Below are 24,681 nucleotides of genomic sequence, written 5' to 3' on the forward strand. Positions count from 1 at the left end.
CTTGTCCACAGCTCTTTTGTTCACACAGGCAGGGAGGTTCTCCTCCCCTGGTCCAGCTAGGTGTCTGTGCATCACAAATGGCACCCCATTCCCTACATAGTGCACTACTTTTGACCAGGGCCTATAGGTCTGGTCAAAAGTAGTGCACTATGTAGGGAATAGGGTGCCAATTGGTATGCAGCCTAGGTGTGCCCGCTTTGCTCAAGCCCTCAATAATGTATCATTTGGGACTAACTGTGTTGGCAGTTCAAGGTCGTGGTTATTCGGGCACACTGTAGCAAAACGTTTTGCAACAGAATATGAAAACGAAGGCCTCCCGAGTGGCGCAGTGGTCTAAGGCACTGCATCACTACAGTCTGGGTTTCGATCCCAGGCAGTGTCATTACTGGTCGTGCCCGGGGGCGCATCGCGCTCTCGCGACTCATTGTGGTGGGTCTGGTGCTTGCAGCCTGAGTTCGGTCGTCGGTTGAACAGTGTTTCCTCCGACACATTGGTGCAGCTTGCTTCCGGGTTAAGCGAGCGGATGTTAAGAAGCGTGGTTTGGCGGGTCATGTTTTGGAGGACGCATGACTCGACCATCACCTCTCCTGAGTCTGTTGGGGAGTTGTAGCGATGAGACAAGATCGTAACCACGAAACTGGGGAGAAAAAGGAGGTAAAAATGTGTAAGTACCTTCCCGTTTCCTTCCGTTTGGTGGCCAATGAACTCGACCCAGCTGTCTGCAGAGGTGAACCTTGTCAACTGTCTCAAAAGAGAATGCAAGCATCAGGGAAACTGTCACAAAGTTAATTGCATTTGTGTCTGTTCATCATTTTAGTACGGAATTGTTTTAATTCAAAAGAGTGTTGTTCACACACGGAGCGGCAGGGTAGCCTAGTGGTTAGAGTGTTGGACCTAGTAACCGAAAGGTTGCAAGTTCGAATCCCCGAGCTGACAATGTACAAATCTGTCGTTCTGCCCCTGAACAGGCAGTTAACCCACTGTTCCTAGGCCATCAATTGAAAATAAGAATTTGTTCTTAACTGACTTGCCTAGTAAAATAAAGGTAAAAAAATATACAAGACTTACTGCTCCTAGTACTTGTAGATAAGAACTTTATATTCAAAATAGAAACTCCAGCCAATTGCATTATTGTGTATGTTCTACAAAGTTTCTACTGAATCTTAGTAAATAAAAGGATGCTTGCATTATGTGGTTATACTAGCCTTGGGGAGTAGAAGATTCCATTTTGATTATGGCAAAAAATGTATCTCAGATTTCCACAAGTGCATAGGGATTAATTTTGAACAAGTTATCACTCTCTGTGACATCACTTTTTCTTCAGGCCATGGTGTTATTCGCTGACCCCAACCACTTCCTGACGGAGCTTTACCCCACCTTCTCCAGTCTGTGTAATGACCCTGAGATCACGGTGCGACGCACAATGGCCGAGGGCTTCCACGAGGTAAGGTGCCTGCTGTTTGGACACTGGCTTATTCTGTTCTGTCAATAAAATACATAAAGAATGTCCATAACTCTGATAGACTGCCAATGTGATTTGTGTCATTACTTAGTTTTGTAAAACAAAACTCCCCTTGTGACAGGGGGAATGGAAGTGTGTTGTGTGTTGTGTGCAACAGAGAGGGACAGAGAGGGGCTATTGAATGTACAGTGGGTATCATAAGTCCCCCCCCCATCCTGAATTTTTTGTGGGATTGAAATAGATTGAATTGTGATTTGTTTTTTGTCATTGATCTACACAAAATAATCTAATTACTAACAATTTAATACCTAAAATATAGATGTCACTTAAGTATCCAACCCTTTTCTTTTGGCTTAACAAATCTCACAGTAAGTTACATGGACTCACTCTGTGTGAAATAATAGGGATTGACATTATTTTTGAATGACTAACTCTTCCTCTGCCCCCCCCATACTGACAACATCAGTAAGGTCCCTCAGTCAAGTATTGAATTTCAAGCACTGTTTCAACTACAAAGACCAGGTAGCTTATCAAAACCCTAATTAAGAAGGGCAGTGATTAGTAGATTGGGAACAATAACAAATCAGACATTGAATATCTCTTTAAGCATGGTTAAGTTAAGACACAAAGATACAGTTGACCTTCTGAACTGAGCTTCTGGACATGAAGGAAACTGCTCAGGGTCCCATGGTTGACAGTGCATGTCAGAGCAAAAACTAAGCCATGAGGTTGAAGGAATTGTCCGTTGAGCTTCAAGACAGGATTGTGTCGAGGCACAGATCTGGGGAAGGGTACCAAAAAAATGTCTGCACCATTGAAGGTCCCCAAGAACACAGCTGGCCGCCCGGCCAAACTAAGCAATCGTGGGGAGAAAGGCCTTGGTCAGGAGGTGACCATGAACCGACAGAGCTCTAGAGATATTCTGTGGAGATGGGAGAACCTTCAAGAACGACAACCGTCTCTGCAACACTCCACCAATCTGGCTACTCTATGGCCACACCTCAGTAAAAGGCAAATGACAGCGCGCTTGGAGTTTGCCAAAAGGCACCTAAAGGACTCTCAGACCTTAAGAAACAAGATTCTCTGGTCTGATGAAACCCAGATTGAACACCTTGTCTGAATGCCAAGCGTCACGTCTGGAGGAAACCTGGCACTATCTCTACGGTAAAGCAGTGGTGGCAGCATCATGCTGTGTGGATGTTATTTTAGAGGCAGAGACTGGGAGACTAGTCAGGATCGAGGGAAAGATGAACGGATTAAAGTACAGAGAGATCCTTGATGAAAACAGGCTCCAGAGTGCTCAGGACCTCAGACTGTGACGAAGGTTTCCCTTTCCAACAGGACAATGATCCAAAGTACACAGCCAAGACAACGCAGGAGTGGCTTCGGGACAGGTTTCTGAATGTCCTTGAGTGGCCCAGCCAGAGTCCGGACTTGAGCCCAATCAAACATCTCTGAAGAGAACTGAAAATAGCTGTGAAGTGACGCTACCATCCAACTTGACAGGGCTTGAGAGTATCTACAGAGAAGAATGGGAGACACTCCTCCAGTTCAGGTATGCCAAGCTTGTAGCGTCATACCCAAGAAGAATCGCGGCTGTAATCGCAACAAATTACTTAGTAAAGGGTCTGAATACTTAGGTAAATGTAATATTTTAGTTTAATTAAATTAGCAAACCTGTTTTTGCTTTGTCATTATTGGGTATTGTGTAGATTTAAATCAATTTCAGAAATAAGGCTGTAATATAACAAAATGTGTAAAATCTCAACGGTCTGAATACTTTCCCGAATACACCGGAATTACCTAAATGATAGTGAAAAGAATACAAATATACGGGATAAAAGATTCCAAAACATGCAACAAAGCACTAAAGTAATACTGCAAAAAAAACACAGCACTGCTCAGATTCAGATGCAGACACAGGAAGTGAATAGTGCGAGTCTCAGAATTTATTTCAGTAAAACGGGCAGTCAATCGGAAGTCAAGGCAGGCAAAGAGTTATAATCCAAATCAGAGTCAGGCAGGTATAGGACAGCAGGCAGGTTCAGGGTAAGGACAGGCAGAAAAGGTGAGAACCGGGAAGACTAGAAAAACCAAAAACTAGAGCTCGGGAAACACAGGAGCACGCTGGTAGGACTTGACGGAACAAGACAAACTAGCAACAAACAAACAGGAGACAAAGGGCTGTGAGACGGGTTTGGAAACAGGAGACAAAGGACTGTGAGACAGGGGTTTAGTCCTAGATACATGGAAAGTGGGATGTATTCGGAGGGTGCGGGGCAACAGAAGGCGAATAGTAGAGGGGCTAAGGACCTTAGATGGGGAAATGGCCGATAGAACAGGGGGGAAAGTTTGTGGTACCCCATCCGGAGGGGCAGATCCTGAGTGGAAAGCCATACCTTCTGCCCAAGACAGTAGCGTGGAGCAGGGTTCTGGTGGCGGTCCGCCTGTCATCGATACCTGGAGGTGGTCTTGAGAAAGGTGGCCTGGGCTCTCTTTCAGGTACGGCGACAGAGACGGACAAACATCTGGGCAGAAGGTATGCTGACCTCTTCCTCCGGGAAAACCAGGGGCTGATATCCCAGGGAACACTCAAAAGGTGAGCGACCAGTAGCAGAACAGGAAAGGGTGTTGCGGGCATAATCCATCCACATAAATTCCTGGCTCCAGGTGGTGGGATTGGTGGAGATGAGGCAACGAAGAGTCGTCTTCAAGTCCTGATTGGCTCGCTCTGACAACGTTTTTGGTGGCCCACCATGGTTCCTGACGTCTCTGCTTTCATTACCGCCTGCACTGTGTGCGCGCAGAACAAGACTCCGTGGCCAGCTCCTGCTGGCCTCCTTCAATCACTCCCTGTTCCTCACCGGAACCTGGTCCCATATATCCTTGGACTTCCTCACGGGTCTCCCTGTATCAGAGGGCAACACCACCATCCTTACGGTGATGGATAGGTTTTCCAAAGCCAGCCATTTTATCCCCCTTCCTAAATTGCCCTCAGCTAAGGAGACGGTCCAGCTCATGGTGCAGCACGTCTTCCGGATCCATTGACTTCCGGTCGTCATGGTCTCCGATCGCTGTCCTCAGTTCTCATCTCGGTTCTGGAAGGTGTTCTGCATCCTCATTGGGTCGTCGGCCAGCCTGTCCTCTGGTTTTCATCCCCAGTCTAACGGCCAGTTCGTATTATCACGGCTCAGGCTAAGACTCAGATGCAGACACAGGAGATGGATAGTACCAGTCTCTGAGTGTATTTCAGTACAAGGGGCAGGCAATCGGTAGGTCAGGCAAAGAGTCGTTATCCAAATCAGAGTCAGGCACGTATATCAAATAAAAGTTTATTTGTCACGTGCGCCAAATAGAACAGGTGTGGACCTTACAGTGAAATGCTTACTTACAGGCCCTAACCAATAGTGCGGAAAAAAAGGTGTGTGTGTGTGTGTGTGTGTGTGTGTGTGTGTGTGTGTGTGTGTGTGTGTGTGTGTGTGTGTGTGTGTGTGTGTGTGTGTGTGTGTGTGTGTGTGTGTGTATATATGTAAAAGTAAAGAAATAAAACAGTAAAAAGACATTTGAAAATAAGAGTAGCAAGGCTATATACAGACACCGGTTAGTCAGGCTTATTGAGGTAGTATGTACATGTAGGTATGGTTAAAGTGACTATGCATATATGATGAACAGAGAGTAGCAGTAGCATAAAAAGATGGGTTGGCGGGTGGTGGGACACAATGCAGATAGACCGGTTAGCCAGTGTGCGGGAGCACTGGTTGGTCGGGCCAATTGAGGTAGTATGTAAGTATAGTTAAAGTGACTATGCATATAAGATAAACAGAGAGTAGCAGCAGTGTAAAAGAGGGGTTGGGGGAGGCACACAATGCAAATAGTCTGGGTAACCATTAAAAACTGTTGAGAAGCATTTTTGTCCTAGACTTGGCACTCCGGTACCGCTTACCATGCAGTAGTAGAGAGAACAGTCTATGACTGGGGTGGCTGGGGTCATTGACAATTTTTAGGGCCTTCCTCTGGCACCGCCTGGTGTAGAGGTCCTGGATGGCAGACAGCTTTGCCCCAGTGATGTACTGGGCCGTACGCACTACCCTCTGAAGTGCCTTGCGGTCGGAGGCCGAGCAATTGCCGTACCAGGCAGTGATGCAACCGGTCAGGATGCTCTCGCTGTTGCCGCTGTAGAACCTTTTGAGGATCTCAGGACCCATGCCAAATCCTTTTAGTTTCCTGAGAGGGATTAGGCTTTGTTATGCCCTCTTCACGAATGTCTTGGTATGTTTGGACCATTCTAGTTTGTTGTTGATGTGGACACAAAGGAACTTGAAGCTCTCAACCTGCTCCACTACAGCCCCGTCGATGAGAATGGGGGCGTGCTCGGTGCTCCTTTTCCTGTAGTCCACAACCATCTCCTTAGTCTTGGTTACGTTGAGGGATAGGTTGTTATTCTGGCACCACCCGGCCACGTCTCTGACCTCCTCCCTATAGGCTGTCTCGTCGTTGTCGGTGATCAGGTCTACCACTGTTGTGTTGTCTACAATCTTAATGATGGTGTTTGAGTCGTGCCTGGCCATGCAGTCGTGGATGAACAGGGAGTTCAGGAGGGGACTGAGCACGCACCCCTGGGGAGCTCCAGTGTTGAGGATCAGCGTGGCAGATGTGTTGCTACCTACCCTCACCACCTGGGGATGGCCCGTCAGGAAGTCCAGGATCCAGTTGCAGAGGGAGGTGTTTAGTCCCAGGATCCTTAGCTTGGTGATGAGCTTTGAGGGTACTATGGTGTTGAATGCTGAGCTGTAGTCAATGAATAGCATTCTCACATAGGTTTACCTTTTGTCCAGGTGGGAAAGGGCAGTGTGGAGTGGGATTGAGATTGCATCATCTGTGGATCTGTTTAGGCGGTATGCAAATTGGAGTGGGTCTAGGGTTTCTGGTATAATGGTGTTCATGTGAGGCATGACCAGCCTTTCAAAGCACTTCATGGCTATGGACGTGAGTGCTACGGGTCTGTATTCATTTAGGCTGGTATCACTATGGCCAAGACCAAAGAGCTGTCAAAGGACACCAGAAACAAAATTGTAGACATGCACTAGGCTGGGAAGACTGAATCTGCAATAGGTAAGCAGCTTGGTTTGAAGAAATCAACTGTGGGAGCAATTATTAGGAAATGCAAGACATACAAGACCACTGATAATCTACCTCGATCTGGGGCTCCACGCAAGATCTCACCCCGTGGGGTCAAAATTATTACAAGAACGGTGAGCAAAAATCCCAGAATCACACAGGGGGACCTAGTGAATGACCTGCAGAGAGCTGGGACCAAAGTAACAAAGCCTACCATCAGTAACACACTATGCCGCCAGGGACTCAAATCCTGCAGTGCCAGACGTGTCCCCCTGCTTAAGCCAGTACATGTCAAGGCCCGGCTGAAGTTAGCTAGAGAACATTTGGATAATCCAGAAGAAGATTGGGAGAATTTCATATGGTCAGATGAAACCAAAATATAACTTTTTGGTAAAAACTCAACTCGTCGTGTTTGGAGGACAAAGAATGCTGAGTTGCATCCAAAGAACACCATACCTACTGTGAAGCATGGGGGTGGAAACATCATGCTTTGGGGCTGTTTTTCTGCAAAGGACCAGGACGACTGATCCTTGTAAAGGAAAGAATGAATGGGGCCATGTATCGTGAGATTTTGAGTGAAAACCTCCTTCCATCAGCAAGGGCATTGAAGATGAAACGTGGCTGGATCTTTCAGCATGACAATGATCCCAAACACACCGCCCGGGCAACGAAGGAGTGGCTTCGTAAGAAGCATTTCAAGGTCCTGGAGTGGCCTAGCCAGTCTCCAGATCTCAACCCATAGAAAATCTTTGGAGGGAGTTGAAAGTCCGTGTTGCCCAGCAACAGCCCCAAAACATCACTGCTCTAGAGGAGATCTGCATGGAGGAATGGGCCAAAATACCAGCAACAGTGTGTGAAAACCTTGTGAAGACTTACAGAAAATGTTTGACCTTTGTCATTGCCAACAAAGGGTATATAACAAAGTATTGAGATACACTTTTGTTATTGACCAAATACTTATTTTCCACCATAATTTGCAAATAAATTCATTAAAAATCCTACAATGTGATTTTCTGGATTTGTTTTCCTCATTTTGTCTGTCATCGTTGAAGTGTACCTATGATGAAAATTACAGGCCTCTCTCATCTTTTTAAGTAGGAGAACTTGCACAATTGGTGGCTGACTAAATACGTTTTTTGCCCCACTGTATCTATGGGTAAAAGGGTTGACGTGTTACGCTCAATGTTCTCAGATTTTCAACACAAATTACCTGAAAATGGACAAAAAGAGTAGGACCAGCTCACCTGCATGATTTGACTATAAGATGGTCAATGCAGTGAAAATGGTTTTTTTTAAAGCCTTTGTGTCTTAGCCAATCAATGGCAAGGACAAAAAGACCCACCAATGCCTTGCGGCTGAACAAACATACCAAATTTGATAGCATGTTTCTTGAGTTATATTAGCTACAAATATTATGTATGACCCAGATCCTCATCCAAAAGTAATTTCTGTGTGCAACATTTCAGAACAATTCCAAATGTGATAGATCACACTGACAGAACCCGATGGAGTTTGACAGCCTCAATTCCAATTTGATGTAGTCTGAATCGATTAGTCTAATTCCCTGAAATAGAAATGGATTTGACCTCAAAATCTGGTTATGTATGCCAACACATAACATCACAATTTCTCTTCTCCCCTCTTCTTCCCTATGATCGCTCAGATTGTCAAGCTGTTGGGCCCCAATGTCCACTTCATTCACAAGGAGCTGGTTGTGTTACTGCAGGACGACTCACTTGAGGTGAGACACGCAGAATCTCATTTTGTTTAAAGTATGTTTGAAATATGTAGTAAACTAGAAAAGTGCTGGCTAGCTTGTCTTAGGGTATTTATGGTTGTGAAATAAGTTATGGTATTGGTAGTGACTCCAGTAGTAATGGTAGTGACTGGTTATAGTAGGTACATGGACAGATTGATTGATAGAACGATGGATAGGATAGCAAGGACATGTGAAATTTGATTTTCTGTCTAGATTGAACGGTTCAAGAGATACTTATTGTTGGTGGGTTATTATATGCTCATTTATGATCAAACAAATAATCTGAACGGAGCTATGTAATTTACACTAGAGGGGTTTTTATATATATGCATTTTTAAAATGTGTTATTTTATTATTATTTTGTATAAAAAATGTTTACCCCTTTTTCTCCCCAATTTCGTGGTGTCCAATTGGTAGTTTACAGTCTTATCCCATTGCTGCAACACCCGTACGGACTCGGGAGAGGCGAAGGTTGAGAGCCATGCGTCCCCCGAAACACAACCCACCCAAGCCGCGCTGCTTGTTGACACAATGCCGCTTAACCCGGAAGCATTGTCAGAGGAAACACAGTACACCTGGCGACCTTGTCAGTGTGCATTGCGCCAGGCCCGCCACAGGATTCGCTAGTGCGCGATGGAACAAGAACATCCCTGCCGGCCAAACCCTCCCCTAACCCGGACGACGCTGTGCCAATTATTCGCCGCCCCATAGGTCTCCCGGTCGGGGCCGGCTGCGACAGAGCCTGGACTCGAACCAGGATCTCTAGTGGCACAGCTAGCACTGCGATGCCGTGCCTTAGACCACTGCGCATTACTGCACTAGCATCGAATAGTCCCCGCGATATGCAACTTTTTAGGGAAGTCAGGAACCAATATACACAGGCAGTTAGGAAAGCAAATGCTAGCTTTTTCAAACAGAAATTTTCATCCTGTAGCTCTAAATCCCAAAAGTTTTGAGACACTGTAAAGTCCATGGAGAATAAGAGCACCTCCTCCCAGCTGCCCACTGTACTGAGGCTAGGAAACACTGTCACCACCGATAAATCCACGATAATCGAGAATTTCAATAAGCATTTCTCTAAGCCCCCGCCCGAATCTCCTTCACCCAAATCCAGACAGCTGATGTTCTGATAGAGCTGCAAAATCTGGATCCCTACAAATCAGTTGGGCTATACAATCTGGACCCTCTCTTCTTAAATTATCCTCCGCCTTGTTGCAACCCCTATTACTAGTCTGTTCAACCTCTTTCTTATCGTCTGAGATTACTAAAGATTGGAAAGCGGCTGCGGTCATCCCCAAGAGGGGGAGACACTCTATACCCAAACTGTTACAGACCTATATCCATCCTGCCCTGCCTTTCTAAAGTCTTGGAAAACCAAGTTAACAAACCGATCACCAACCATTTCGAATCACACTGTACCTTCTCGCTATGCAATCCGGTTTCCTAGCTGGTCATGGGTGCACTTCAGCCACGCTCAAGGTCCTATCGTAACCGCCATCAATAAAGACAGTACTGTGCAGCCGTCTTCATCGACCTGGCCGAGGCTTTCGACTCTGTTAATCACGTTTTCTTAACGGCAGACTCAACAGCCTTGGTTTCTCTAATGACTGTCTTGCCTGGTTCACTAACTACTTCTCTGATAGAGTTCAATGTGTAAAATCGGAGGGCCTGTTATCCGGACTACTGGCAGTCTTTATGGGGGTGCCACAGGGTTCAATTCTTGGGCCGACTCTTTTCTCTGAATATATCAATGATGTCGCTCTTGCTGCGGGTGATTATTTGATCCACTACATAGAAGACACCATTCTATATACTTCTGGCCCATCTTTGGACACTGTGTTAACAAACCTCCAAACGAGCTTCAATGCCATACAACACTCCTTCCGTGGCCTTCAACTGCTCTTATATGCAAGTCAAACGAAATGCATGCTCTTCCACTGATCGCTGCCCGCACCCGCCCGCCCGACTAGCATCACTACTCTGGACGGTTCTGACTTAGAATATGTGGACAACTACAGATATCTAGGTGTCTGGCTAGACTGTAAACTCTTCTTCCAGACTCATATTAAGCATATCCAATCCAAAATGAAATCTAGAAATGGCTTCCTATTTCACAACAAATCCTCCTTCACTCATGCTGCCAAACATACCCTCGTAAAACTGACTATCCTACCGATCCTTGACTTCGGCGATGTCATTTACAAAATATCCTCAAACACTCTACTCAGCAAATTGGATGCAGTCTATCACAGTGCCATCCATTTTGTCACCAAAGCCCCATATACTACCCACCACTGCGACCTGTATGCTCTCGTTGGCTGGTCCTCGCTTCATATTCGTCGTCAAACCCACAGGCTCCAGGTCATCTATAAGTCTTTGCTAGGTAAAGCTCTTCCTTATCTCAGCTCACTGGTCACCATAGCAACACCCACCCGTAGCACGCGCTCCAGCAGGTATATTTCACTGGTCATCCCCAAAGCCAACACCCCCTTTGGCCGCCTTTCCTTCCAGTTCTCTGCTGCCAATGATTGGGACCAATTGCAAAAATCACTTAAGTTGGAGACTTAAATCTCCCGCACTAACTTTAAGCATCAGCTGTCAGAGCAGCTTACCGATCGCTGCAGCTGTACACAACCCATCTGTAAATAGCCCATCCAACCATCTCATTCCTACCTCATTCCAATTCCCTGTCTTAGGTCAGTTAGGATCACCACTTTATTTAAAAAATGTGAAATGTCAGAATAATAGTAGAGAATGATTTATTTCAGCTTTTATTTATTTCATCACATTCCTAGTAGGTCAGAAGTTCACATACACTCAATTAGTATTTGGTAAAATTGCCTTTCAATTGTTTAACTTGGGTCAAAAGTTTCGGGAAGCCTTCCACAAGCTTCCCACAATAAGTTGGGTGAATTTTGGCCCATTCCTCCTGACAGAGCTGGTGTAACTGAATCAGGTTTGTAGGCCTCCTTGCTCACACATGCTTTTTCAGTTCTGCCCAAAAATGTTCTATAGGATTGAGGTCAGGGCTTTGTGATGGCCACTCCAACACCTTGACTTTGTTGTCCGTAAGTCATTTTTCCACAACTTTGGAAGTATGCTTGGGGTCATTGTCCATTTGGAATACCATTTGCTGCCAAACTTAAACTTCCTGACTGGTGTCTTGAGATGTTGCTTCAATATATCCACATAATTGACCTTCCTCATGATGCCGACTATTTTGTGAAGTGCACAAGTCCCTCCAGCAGCAAAGCACCCCCACAACATCATGCTGCCACCCCTATACTTCACGGTTGGGATGGTGTTCTTCAGCTTTCAAGCATACCTCTTTTTCCTCCAAATATAACAATGGTCATTATGGCCAAACAGTTCCAGAGGACATTTTTCCAAAAAGTACGATCTTTGTCCCCATGTGCAGTTGCAAACCGTGGTCTGGCTTTTTTTATGTCACTTTTGGAGCAGTGGCTTCTTCCTTGCTGAACAACCTTTCAGGTTCCGTCGATATAGGACTCGTTTTACTGTGGATATGGATACTTTAGTACCTGTTTCCTCCATCTTCACAGGGTTCTTTGCCGTTGTTCTGGGATTGATTCACACTTTTCGCACCAAAGGTCGTTCATCTCTAGGAGACAGAACGCGTCTCCTTCCTGAGTGGTATGATGGCTGCGTAGTGTTTATACTTGGGTACTATTGTTTGTACAGATGAACATGGTACTTTCAGGATAGGATGAACCAAAGTTGGTGAGGTCTAATAGAAATTCTGAGGTCTTGGCTGATTTCTTTTGATTTTCCCATGATGTCAAGCAAAGAGGCACTGAGTTTGAAAGTAGGCCTTGAAATACATCCACAGGTACACCTCCAATTGACTCTAATGATGTCAATTAGCCTATCAGAAGCTTCTAAAGCCATGACATAATTTTCTGGAATTTTCCAATCTGTTTAAAGGCACAGTCAACTTAGTGGATGTAAATTTCTGACACACTGGAATTCTGATACAGTGAATTATAAGTTAAATAATCTGTCTGTAAACAATTGTTGGAAAAATTACTTGTCATGCACAAAGTAGATGTCCTAGCCGACTTGCCAAAACTTCCGTTTGTTAACAAGAAATTTGTGGAGTGGTTGAAAAACGAGTTTTAATGACTCCAACCTGAGTGTATGTAAACTTCCGACTTGAACTGTATATAGGGCAGCAGCCTTTGAGGTGCAGGGTTGAATAATCGGGTGGTAGCCAGCTAGTGATGGCCGTTTAAGTCTGATGGCCTTGAGAAGAAGCTTTTTTTCAGTCTCTCGGTCTCAGCTTTGATGCACCTGTACTGATCACGCCTTCAGGATGGCAGTGGGGTGAACAGGCCGTGGCTCAGGTGATTGACATCCTTGATGATCTTTTTGACCTTTCTGTGACATCGGGTGCTGTAGGTGTCCTGGAGGGCAGGCAGTGTGCCCACTGTGATGCGTTGGACAGACCGCACCACTCTCTGGAGAGCCCTGTGGTTGCAGGCTGTGCAGTTGCTGTACCAGGCGTTGTTACAGCCCTACAGGATGCTCTCAATTGCACATCTGTAAAAAAAAAATTAGGATCTTAGGGGCCAAGAAAATTTCTTAATCCTCCCTCCTCCCTGTAGGCTGTCTTGTCATTGTTGTTAATCAAGCCTGCTACTTTTGTGTCATCTGCAAACTTGATTACTGAGTTTTAGGCGTGCTTGGCCACACAGTCATGGGTGAACAGGGAGTACGGGAGGGGGCTGAGCATGCACCCTTGTGGGGCCCCTGTGTTGAGGATCAGCGACGTGGAGGTCTTGTTTCCTACCTTCACCACCCGGGGGCCGGCTCGTCAGAAAGTCCAGGACCCAGTTGCACAGGGCAGGGTTCCGACCCAGGGCCCCAAGCTTAAGGATGAGCTTGGAGAGTACTATGGTGTTGAATGCTGAGCTATAGTCAATGAACAGCATTCTTACATAGGTATTCCTCTTGTCCAGATGGGATAGGGCAGTGCGATTGCGATTGCATTGTCTGTTGATCTATTGGTGCGGTATGCAAATTGAATTCGATCTAGGGTGTCAAGTAAGGTAGAGGTGATATGATCCTTAACTAGTCTCTCAAAGCACTTCATGATGACAGAAGTGAGTGCTACAGGGCGATAGTCATTTAGTTCAGTTACCTTTGCTTTCCTTGGTACATGAACAATGGTGGACATCTTGAAGCAAGTGGGGACAACAGACTGGGATAGGGAGAGATTGAATATGTCCGTAAACACTCCAGCCAACTGGTCTGCGCAAGCTCTGAGGACGCGGCTAGAGATGCCTTCAGGGCTGGCGGCCTTGCGATGGTTAATACGCTTCAATGCTGTTATCAAGTCAGCTATGGAGAACTAGACCCTACAGTACTTGGGAGCAGGCCACATCGGTGGCACTGTGTTATCCTCAAAGCGGACGAAGAAGGTGTATAGCTTTTCCTGGAGACGACTTTGGTGTCCGTGACTCTGGTTTTCCCTTTGTAATCCGTGATTGTCTGTAGCCCCTGCCAAATACGTCTTGTGTCTGAGCCATTGAATTGCGACTCCACTGTCTCTGTACCTACGTTTTGCCTGTTTGATTGCCTTACGGAGGGAATAACTTCACTGTTTGTATTCAACCATATTCCCAGTCACCTTGCCATGGTTAAATGCGGTGGTTCGCGCTTTCAGTTTTGCACAAATGCTGCCATCTATCCACGGTTTCTGGTTTGGGTAGGTTTAAATAGTCACAGTGGTAACAACATCCCCTGTACATTTCCTGATGAACTCAGTCACCCTGCCCGTGTATACGTCAATGTTTTTCTCAGAGGCTACACAGAACATATCCCAGTCTGCATGATGAAAACAATCTTCAAGCATGGATTCCGATTGGTCAGACAAGTGTTGAGTAGACCTTAACACATGTACTTCTTGTTTGAGTTCCTGCCTATAGGAAGGGAGGAGGAAAATGTAGTCTTGATCTGATTTGCTGAAGGGAGGGTAGGGGAGGGCCTTGTAGGCATCCCGGAAGGGGGAGTAACAGTGGTCGAGCGTTTTTGCAGTGCGTGTACTACAGTCAATGTGTTGAAAGAACTTCGGTAGTATTTGCTTCGTTTAAACCCCCAGCTACAATAAATGCCTCCTCAGGGTGTATGGTTTCCAGTTTGCACAAAGTCCAGTGTAGTTCAGTCATGTAATTGGCTTGAGGGGGAATATACATGGCTGTGACTATAACCGAAGATAATTCTCTTGGAAGGTAATAAGGTCGGCATTTGATTATGACAATTATGAAGACCATAATGTTAACGATGATGATGCTGATAACGATGACGTTGTTTATGAAGATGACAACAACAATCATGATAGTGATGATGATGTTTTTATTCTGTGCAGGTATTAGATGCATTGCTAAGCCACCTTCAGGAGACTCTGGAGTTGGCCACATCGAGAGGAGAAGGGCCAGGACCCGAGAGCAAGGTACGTACCCCCGTCTATGGTCTACTGCTCTGGGCCTGTATCCACAAAATATCTCAGAGTAGGAATGCTGATCTTGGATCTGTCCATATAATCTTATCATGATTTAAACTGATCCTAGATCAGCACTCCTACTCTGAGCTGCTTTGCGGATACTTACCCAGGTCTAGTAGTCTTTGTGAATGAGCTAACCCCCTCTGCTGGTTGATTCTGTGTGGTGCAGCTATCATATATAAAGATATATACATGCACACGATTGAATGCTCCCAGTCTTATTCAACGTGTGTGTGGGTACCTATGTTTCAGATTTTTGAACCCTGAACCTACTAGTTGTGCGTACACTACTGTTTATCTCATAAAATAATAATAACCTATGTCCCACCTCTCATACTCTCTCTAATGTTTCACTCTGTGTTGTTTCGTTCATTTTATCTTTCCTCTCTTTGTCATCTTCTCACTCTGGCGATGTTTCTGTATCTCAATCTTTTTTTTGTTTTTTCTTATCTCTGTGCTCCCTCTCTCTCCCCCTGTCCCTTCCCCCTTCCCTTGCCCCCTCTCTCCCCCCTGCCCCCTGCCCCCTCTCTACTCATTATTGTATTTCTCCACCCTCTGTCTCTCTGTACCTCTCTCACCATATTATTTTTTATCTCTTATCTACACACTTCCATCTCTTTCTCTCCCTCCTTCTCCCTTTGTCTACCCCACCTCCTCAATGCCTTTTTTCTCTCCTTCCCCTCTCAACCTCACCCCTCCTTCTTATACACTTTGTGCCTCCCCCTTCCTCCATGCCCTTCTTCATTTCTCTCTCCCACCGGTCTGCCCTCTCTCCCGATGGTGGGTCCAGCAGCTGATTGTCCCCGAGCTGGTCCCGGCGCTGGCAGCGGCCGAGCAGAAGGCTGCCTTGTCGCTCCGCTGGCGGGTGCATGAGAGACTGCTGCAACGCTATGCCTGCCTGCCCCGTGTTGTTTCCGCCGACCAGATCTACTTCCGCTTCCTGCAGAGGATGTTCGCCATCGTCACCACCAACGTGAGACTAGTATACATAGGGAGAATCTAAATGGACAAACTCACTTTGAATTACGTAATTGATTATAGTTAGGGTTTGGTTTAAGCTCAGGGTTAGGGTTAGAGTTATGGCTGCCATGCCAGTCACATATTTTATACATATTGTAGCTACACACATACGTTGATGAACTAGCCTGAGACCTGAGTAACCTTGCCTAAGACTTGTGTTAGCTCCCTGAGCCAATGCCTAATCTTCAGCTCAATGACCTTACACATTCTTGCATTGTACAGTGTACGACCCGGGTATATTCTATTCTGACATCAATTCCCAATGGAAAACAGAATGTTTCATTGTTAAACGATGTGTTCATCTCTGGTATTAAATGAGTTGATGTAGGATAGAACTTTATTCAACTATCCCACAAGAGATAGAAACTATCAAATGGAAATCCTACATTGTGTTAACAGCCGGCTGAGGATATATCTCAAGTGGCACCCTATTCCCTTCATAGTGCACTGCACTATCAAAGGAATCGGCTGCCATTTGGGACAAACACTCTGTCTCTGCTCACTAAGTGTGTCTACTCCGTGTTGTTGCCAGAACGTTCTCCCAGTCCAGAGAGAGGCGGCCAGGACGCTGTGTATGTTCCTACGCTACAACCGCAAGCAGGAGCAGCGGCAAGAGATCATCGGCAAAGTGCTGCAAGGTCTGTGTCTGTCTGTGTCAATAAGTCTGTCTGTCTAGTGTCTCTGTCTCTCTATACATCTATTTATTTTGTTTGCCGACAAGGTTGACAAAAATAAACAATACAATGCAGACGTCTATACGGAAAAAGTGTTGTCACAGGTGCCAGTACAACCTGTGCCATGGTAGATTTGCTAAGCAAATGGCTCCCAATTCCCCAACGGTGTTACCTAGAACAAAATAAATGACTCCTAATGTTTTGCGCAAACGTGTTAGTTTGTGTGACTTTTGTAATGTAATGTATATCCTGCCTTCTCCCCTTTCCCTCCCCCTCGTTTCCAGAGCTTGCTCAGGGCAGAAGTTACTGGAACAGGCTTCGCTACCTGGACCTGTGTGAGATTGCCATGGAGCTCTTCTCAAAGGCCTACTTCTGCAAACACTTCCTCATCCAGGCTCTGGAGCTGGTCAATGACCCTGTAGCCAATGTCAGGTACTGGATTCAGTAATTAATAAGTTACTTAAAAGGACAAGCAGGGATTCAAACGACAAACGTCTGTCCCGCCACTTTTTTTGGTGAACATCTGAAGAATGGGCATGGAGAAATGTAACACTCTCAAATTCATATATGGAGTTATGGATTCATGGACGTCATCCATTTAACCATGTTTGGAGGCTATACCGGATTTGTTTAGAATTAAATTGTTCACAAATAATGGAGTGAAACAAGCTTATATTTTGGGTTCTGTTGGGGTACGACATTTGAACTAAGCCCATGAGTAATTTTTAAGTTACTGTATATTTTTCAAGAGTGACATATAATTAATTTAAAAGTCAAAACCAATCCCAGATTGCTCCTTTAATTCCTTAATTTTATTTTTTGAGTGCTTTTCTAGATGCTTTACTTAATATGGACACCTCATCCATCATCAATGGCATCCATTTCTTGGCAGCCATTTCTTGTACAAGCTCACCACACATCCGCTTGTACATTTGCTCTCGTGGTGGGACATCTAACGTAGCGTCCTGTTGTAGGCAATGGATGAAAGATGATCTTAGCACTATGGAGCTTTAGAGAAATTCATCCTCTGAGTATGCCATGTATATTGGCCATGGTCATGTTCAGTAAGCACTCCCTTGCCAAACGTTTTGCAACAGAAAATGAAAATCTACATTCTTATTGGATACACTCAGGTTGTGCCCTCCCTGTTAGAATTGTTTTTCCTGTTTTGTGCCGAATAAACATGACCCAGGTATAAGCTGTGCCACATGCTGCCCCAGCTGAGGTCCACCATCAGGCTGCCTGCAGACAAACACCTCCTGCAACAGCTGGAGTTCTGCGTCCGCAAGCTACTCTGTCGGGAGAAGGACAAGGATGTGGTGGCCACCGTCCGCAAGGTGAGAGAGGGAGGGGTGGATGATATTACTGAGTACTATTTCAATTTGGGTCACTTAGAAATGTCCTTGTTTTTTAAAGAAAAGCACATTTTTTGTCCATTAAAATAACATCAAATTGATCAGAAATACAGTTTAGACATTGTTAATGTTGTAAATGACCATTGTAGCTGGAAACGGCAGATTTTTTTATGGAATACAGTGGGGCAAAAAAGTATTTAGTCAGCCACCAATTGTGCAAGTTCTCCCACTTAAGAAGATGAGAGAGGCCTGTAATTTTCATCATAGGTACACTTCAACTGTGACAGACAAAATGAGAAGAAAAATCCAGAAAATCACATTGTAGGATTTTTCATGAATTTATTTGCAAATTATGGTGGAAAAAAAAAAAAAATATATATATATATATATATATATATATATATATATATATATATATATATATATGTAAACATTCTTTTTTATTAATTTTTTTAGACAGTGCTGGAATTGGACAAAATGGACATCACAGAACCTGTAAGTAATCCCTTACTTTCTTCACTCTTTTTAGAATACTTGGAAGAATGGTTATGTAGCAGATAGGAATGTCCTATAAGCATGTCAGCTAAAGTTGCTTACAGTTAGTTAGCAACCGTTTCTACACTCTTTTGCAAGCTACCATAATTCTGTCGTTTCAAAAACCTCTCTCCAAAAATGACGAGGTGTCGCCAGTTGTATTTACATTTTAATTTATTGTATTGATATGGTGGGCAGCAGATAGCCTGGCGGTTAGACCCTACCAGTTAGCGCATTGGGCAGTAACTGAAAGGTTGCTGGTTCGAATACCCAAGCCCACAAGGTGAAAAATCTGTCAACATGCCTTTGAGCAAGACATTTGACCCTTATTTGCTCCAGGCTCATTTGGAAAGTATTCAGACACCTGCCCTTTTTCCACATTTTGTTATTTTACAGACTTATTCTAAAATTGATTAAATAAATAAAAATCTAAAGTCTACACACAATACACAATGACAAAGCGAAAACAGGTTTTTATAAATGTTTGCAAATGTAATAAAAATTCAAAACCAGTATTCAAAACCTTTGCTATGAGAAATTTACCTCGGGTGAATTCTTTTTCCATTGATCATCCTTCAGATGTTTCTTCAACTTGATTGGAGTCCACGGGTGGTAAATTCAATTGATTTGACATGATTGACACTGGAGGGGATGGCTGCCGTTTTATGGGCTCCTAACCAACTGTGCTATTTTGTTAATTATTTCACGTTGTTTGTAACTTATTTTTTAAACTTATTTTGTACATAATGTTGCTGCTACTGTCTCATATGACAAAAATGTGTTTCTGGACGTCAGAACAGCGATTACTCACCTTGAACTGGACGAAGATTTTTTCTTTAACGAGTATCCCTGTCATTTGCGTGAAGAAAAGACTGAGAAAGAGGGGGCGGGGGTCGTGCTGCCTTCTGAGAATTTCATAGGCAAGTGAGTAATCCTCCACTACCATCCTTTCTATTGGCCAACTTGCAATCACTGGAAAACAAAAGGGATTCTATACAATCAAGACTATTCTACCAACGGAACATTAAAAACTAAATATCTTATGTTTCACCGAGTTGTGGCTGAACGACGACGATAATATAGAGCTGGCGGGATTTTCCATGCACAGGACAGAGAAGAGAAGCTACGTCTGGTATTGCTCGCCTGAGGTAGAGTAGCTTATGATAAGCTGTAGACCACACTAGCTACCAAGAAAGTTAATCTATATTATTCAAGGCCATCTATTTACCACCACAAACCGATGCTAGGACTAAGACCGCACTCAACCAGCTGGATAAGGCCATAAGAAAACAAGAAAATGCTCATCCAGAAGCGCCGCTCCTAGTGATCAGCAGCGGCGCTCCTAGTTAATGCAGGCAAACTTAAATCCTGTTTTACCTCATTTCAACCAGCATGTCACTTGAAGCAACCAGAGGAAAACAACTCTAGACCACGTTTACTCCGCACACAGAGACGCACACAACGCGCTCCCTCGCCCTCCATTTGGCAAATATGACCATAAGTCTATCCTCCAGAAGGACAACCCCAGCACTCTACCAATCAGGCCTTTATTGTAGAGTGGCCAGACTGAAGTCACTCCTCAGTAAAATGCACATGACAGCCCGCTTGGTGTTTGCCAAAAGGCAGAAAAAGACTCTTTCAGACCAAGATTGAACTCTTTGGCCTGAATGATGGAGGCCACTGTGTTCTTGGGGACTTTCAATGCTGCAGAAAACGTGTTTTCACTTTGTCATTATGAGGTATTGTCTGTAGATTGCTGAGGATAAAAAACATTTTTTTACTCTATTTTAAAATAAGGCTGTAATGTGAAAAAAGTCAAGGGGTCCGAGTACAGCTCTATTATCCCGAAAGGTTGCTTTCTATTGTTACAACATGGAAGTGCTACCACAGGTCTGATTTGAATACAGTATAATATGTACTTTTCCATTTTAGTACCATAAGAGACACGAGAGAGATCTACTCGACCAGAAGAAGGAGAAGGAAGAGACTCTACTGCTGGAGATGGTGAGGGACTTGTATAAAAAACAACTTATTTTTATACAATGTAGATTTTGGGGCAGTAACTCATAGCACCACACACACACAAGTTAAGCTTGTTAGTGTATGTACTATTAACCCTCTTCTAAAGATGGTGAGGGATTTTACACCATCCTGTCATACGTAGCACTTTGTCACCAAACATTGCCGTTCTTGTTATTTGTAGAACTAATATTTTATAAGCCCCCTTTTATGTGTACAGCACTGTCAGTTTATTATTAGTGGAAAATAAAACAAGAAAACATGCGTCTTTGATCAGAACAATATTGGTATTTTTAACATTCCATACTCGTGCATGAATTAACCTTTTTAAAGATTCTATTTTCATTCCTTTCTTCAGAAAGCTTTTTTGACTCTCTTTATTTATAAAGAGATGGATTGATGTCCTGTTATTCAATTCCTCTAGCACCCTGCTCTAGTCCAGTGGTATTCAAACGTTTTCAGAGGTGACCCTCTCACAGAGGTGTGTGTGTGTGTGTGTGTGTGTGTGTGTGTGTGTGTGTGTGTGTGTGTGTGTGTGTGTGTGTGTGTGTGTGTGTGTGTGTGTGTGTGTGTGTGTGTGTGTGTGTGTGTGTGTGTGTGTGTGTGTGTGTGTGTCCTTGGTATCTATTCCTGGTTGTTGTGATAGTTTATTTTGTCACAATTCTTAGTTGTAAATAAAGCAGCAAGGAAGGGGTCTTTTGAAGGGGGATATATGGGCTTGGTTGTACAAGGCACAATATGTTTGGAAAGAAGACACTTCAAATGTCAACATGTAAAACGATTTTAATCTATAACCTAAGGTAATTAGTAACCTATAATTTTATTAGCATTGTGTTTGCTAGTAAAGAGTGGTGCAGTATCTAGCTAGTAAATAAATATATTAATACAGTATAATAAATAGTTGGCCCCACCGTTCGCCAAGTTAGTTTGATAGCGAGCTAAAGCTATTTACAGTTAGTTAGCAACTACATCAACACTATTTTGCTAGCTACCATAATGTTATTGTGTCAAAACATGACCTCTAAGATGATGAATATGTCACAGTTGTGTTTACATTTTACAGATTGCAATAACTGCCTTTGTTTCTTTTTTTTTAACCCTTTGAGTCGCTACTCTCGTCCACCACAGGAACAGCTAGAGCGACAGCAGAGCGAAGCCAAGCTCACCAGTGAAAAACACACAGAAAAGAAACGTACGTTCCCACACACATCACACATCTGCTTTGAGATTCTTACTAATATACAGTTGAAGTCGGAAGTTTACATACACTTAGGTTGGAGTCATTAAAACTCGTTTTTTTTCAAACACTCCACAAATGTCTTGTTAACAAACTATAGTTTTGGCAAGTCGGTTAGGACATCTAATTTGTGCATGACACAAGTAATTTTTCCAACAATTGTTTACAGACAGATTATTTCACTTATAATTCACTGTATCACAATTTCAGTGTGTCAAGAAGTTTACATACACTAAATTGACTGTGCCTTTAAACAGCTTGGACAATTCCATAAAATTATGTCATGGCTTTAGAAGCTTCTGATAGGCTAATTGACATCATTTGAGTTTGGAGTACCTGTGGATGTATTTCAAGGCCTACATTTACATTACATTTAAGTCATTTAGCAGACGCTCTTATCCAGAGCGACTTACAAATTGGTGAATTCACCTTCTGACATCCAGTGGAACAGCCACTTTACAATAGTGCATCTAAATCATTTAAGGGGGGTGAGAAGGATTACTTATCCTATCCTAGGTATTCCTTGAAGAGGTGGGGTTTCAGGTGTCTCCGGAAGGTGGTGATTGACTCCGCTGTCCTGGCGTCGTGAGGGAGTTTGTTCCACCATTGGGGGGCCAGAGCAGCGAACAGTTTTGACTGGGCTGAGCGGGAACTGTACTTCCTCAGTGGTAGGGAGGCGAGCAGGCCAGAGGTGGATGAACGCAGTGCCCTTGTTTGGGTGTAGGGCCTGATCAGAGCCTGGAGGTACTGCGGTGCCGTTCCCCTCACAGCTCCGTAGGCAAGCACCATGGTCTTGTAGCGGATGCGAGCTTCAACTGGAAGCCAGTGGAGAGAGCGGAGGAGCGGGGTGACGTGAGAGAACTTGGGAAGGTTGAACACCAGACGGGCTGCGGCGTTCTGGATGAGTTGTAGGGGTTTAATGGCACAGGCAGGGAGCCCAGCCAACAGCGAGTTGCAGTAATCCAGACGGGAGATGACAAGTGCCTGGATTAGGACCTGCGCCGCTTCCTGTGTGAGGCAGGGTCGTACTCTGCGGATGTTGTAGAGCATGAACCTACAGGAACGGGCCACCGCCATGATGTTGGTTGAGAACGACAGGGTGTTGTCCAGGATCACGCCAAGGTTCTTAGCGCTCTGGGAGGAGGACACAATGGAGTTGTCAACCGTGATGGCGAGATCATGGAACGGGCAGTCCTTCCCCGGGAGGAAGAGCAGCTCCGTCTTGCCGAGGTTCAGCTTGAGGTGGTGATCCGTCATCCACACTGATATGTCTGCCAGACATGCAGAGATGCGATTCGCCACCTGGTCATCAGAAGGGGGAAAGGAGAAGATTAATTGTGTGTCGTCTGCATAGCAATGATAGGAGAGACCATGTGAGGTTATGACAGAGCCAAGTGACTTGGTGTATAGCGAGAATAGGAGAGGGCCTAGAACAGAGCCCTGGGGGACACCAGTGGTGAGAGCGCGTGGCGAGGAGACAGATTCTCGCCACGCCACCTGGTAGGAGCGACCTGTCAGGTAGGACGCAATCCAAGCGTGGGCCGCACCGGAGATGCCCAACTCGGAGAGGGTGGAGAGGAGGATCTGATGGTTCACAGTATCGAAGGCAGCCGATAGGTCTAGAAGGATGAGAGCAGAGGAGAGAGAGTTAGCTTTAGCAGTGCGGAGCGCCTCCGTGACACAGAGAAGAGCAGTCTCAGTTGAATGACTAGTCTTGAAACCTGACTGATTTGGATCAAGAAGGTCATTCTGAGAGAGATAGCGGGAGAGCTGGCCAAGGACGGCACGTTCAAGAGTTTTGGAGAGAAAAGAAAGAAGGGATACTGGTCTGTAGTTGTTGACATCGGAGGGATCGAGTGTAGGTTTTTTCAGAAGGGGTGCAACTCTCGCTCTCTTGAAGACGGAAGGGACGTAGCCAGCTACCTTCAAACTCGGTGCTTTTGCTTGACATCATGAGAAAATCAAAAGTAATCAGCCAAGACCTCAGAAATAAAATTGTAGACCTCCACAAGTCTGGTTCATCCTTGGGAGCAATTTCCAAACGCCTGAAGGTTCCACGTTCATCTGTACAAACAATAGTACGCAAGTATAAACAACATGGGACCACTCAGCTGCCATACTGCTCAGGAAGGAGACGCGTTCTGTCTCCTAGAAATACGTACTTTGGTGCGAATGGTGTAAATCAATCCCAGAACAACGGCAAAGGACGTTGTGAAGATGCTGGAGGAAACAGGTACAAAAGTATCTATATCCACAGTAAAACTAGTCCTATATCGACATGACCTGAAAGGCCGCCCAGCAAGGAAGAAGCCACTGCTCCAAAACCGCCATAAAAAAGCCAGACTACGGTTTGTAACTACACATGGGGACAAAGATTGTACTTTTTGGAGAAATGTCCTCTGGTCTGATGAAACAAAAATAGAATGGTTTATCCATAATAACCATTGTTATGTTTGGAGGAAAAAGGGGGAGGCTTGCAATCTGAAGAACACCATCCCAACCGTGAAGCACAGGGGTGGCAGCATCATGTTGTGGGGGTGCTTTGCTGAAGGAGGGACTGGTGCACTTCACAAAATAGATGGCATCGTGAGGCTGAAAAATGACGTGGATATATTGAAGCAACATCTCAAGACATCAGTCAGGAAGTTAAAGCTTGGTCGCAAATGGGTCTTCCAAATGGTTAATGACCCCAAGCATACTTCCAAAGTTGTGGCAAAATGGCTTAAGGACATCAAAGCCAATGTATTGGAGTGGCCATCACAAAGCTCTAAATCCTGTAGAAGATTTGTGGGCAGAACTGAAAAAGTGTGTGCGAGCAAGGAGACCTACAAACCTGACTCATTTACACCAGCTCTGTCAGGAGGAATAGGCCAAAATTCACCCAACTTATTGTGGGACGCTTATGGAAGGCTACCCGAAGCGTTTGACCCAAGTTTAACAATTGCAAGGCAATGCTACCAAATACTAACTGAATGTATGT

General features: G+C 44.7%; 1 protein-coding gene across 5 annotated transcripts in view; it reads left to right on the forward strand.

Moving 5' to 3' along the window:
* ppp4r4 (protein phosphatase 4, regulatory subunit 4) overlaps positions 1-24,681 on the forward strand; it is a 130,244-nt gene that overhangs the window by 92,170 nt on the left and 13,393 nt on the right. For 3 of the 5 annotated variants that reach the window (XM_064925036.1, XM_064925038.1, XM_064925037.1), the window contains 10 exons: positions 1,325-1,444; positions 8,244-8,321; positions 14,728-14,811; positions 15,653-15,835; positions 16,415-16,520; positions 16,841-16,988; positions 17,749-17,893; positions 18,368-18,406; positions 20,378-20,449; positions 21,593-21,656. In XM_064925036.1, the coding sequence (XP_064781108.1) occupies positions 1,325-1,444; positions 8,244-8,321; positions 14,728-14,811; positions 15,653-15,835; positions 16,415-16,520; positions 16,841-16,988; positions 17,749-17,893; positions 18,368-18,406; positions 20,378-20,449; positions 21,593-21,656 (1,039 nt within the window). The remainder of the gene's footprint in view (positions 1-1,324; positions 1,445-8,243; positions 8,322-14,727; positions 14,812-15,652; positions 15,836-16,414; positions 16,521-16,840; positions 16,989-17,748; positions 17,894-18,367; positions 18,407-20,377; positions 20,450-21,592; positions 21,657-24,681) is intronic. The other 2 variants (XM_064925039.1, XM_064925040.1) reach the window with 1 other exon arrangement.

The sequence above is a fragment of the Oncorhynchus masou genome, chromosome 19, assembly GCF_036934945.1.
Source record: "Oncorhynchus masou masou isolate Uvic2021 chromosome 19, UVic_Omas_1.1, whole genome shotgun sequence".
In the NCBI taxonomy this organism is placed as follows: Eukaryota; Metazoa; Chordata; class Actinopteri; order Salmoniformes; family Salmonidae; genus Oncorhynchus; species Oncorhynchus masou.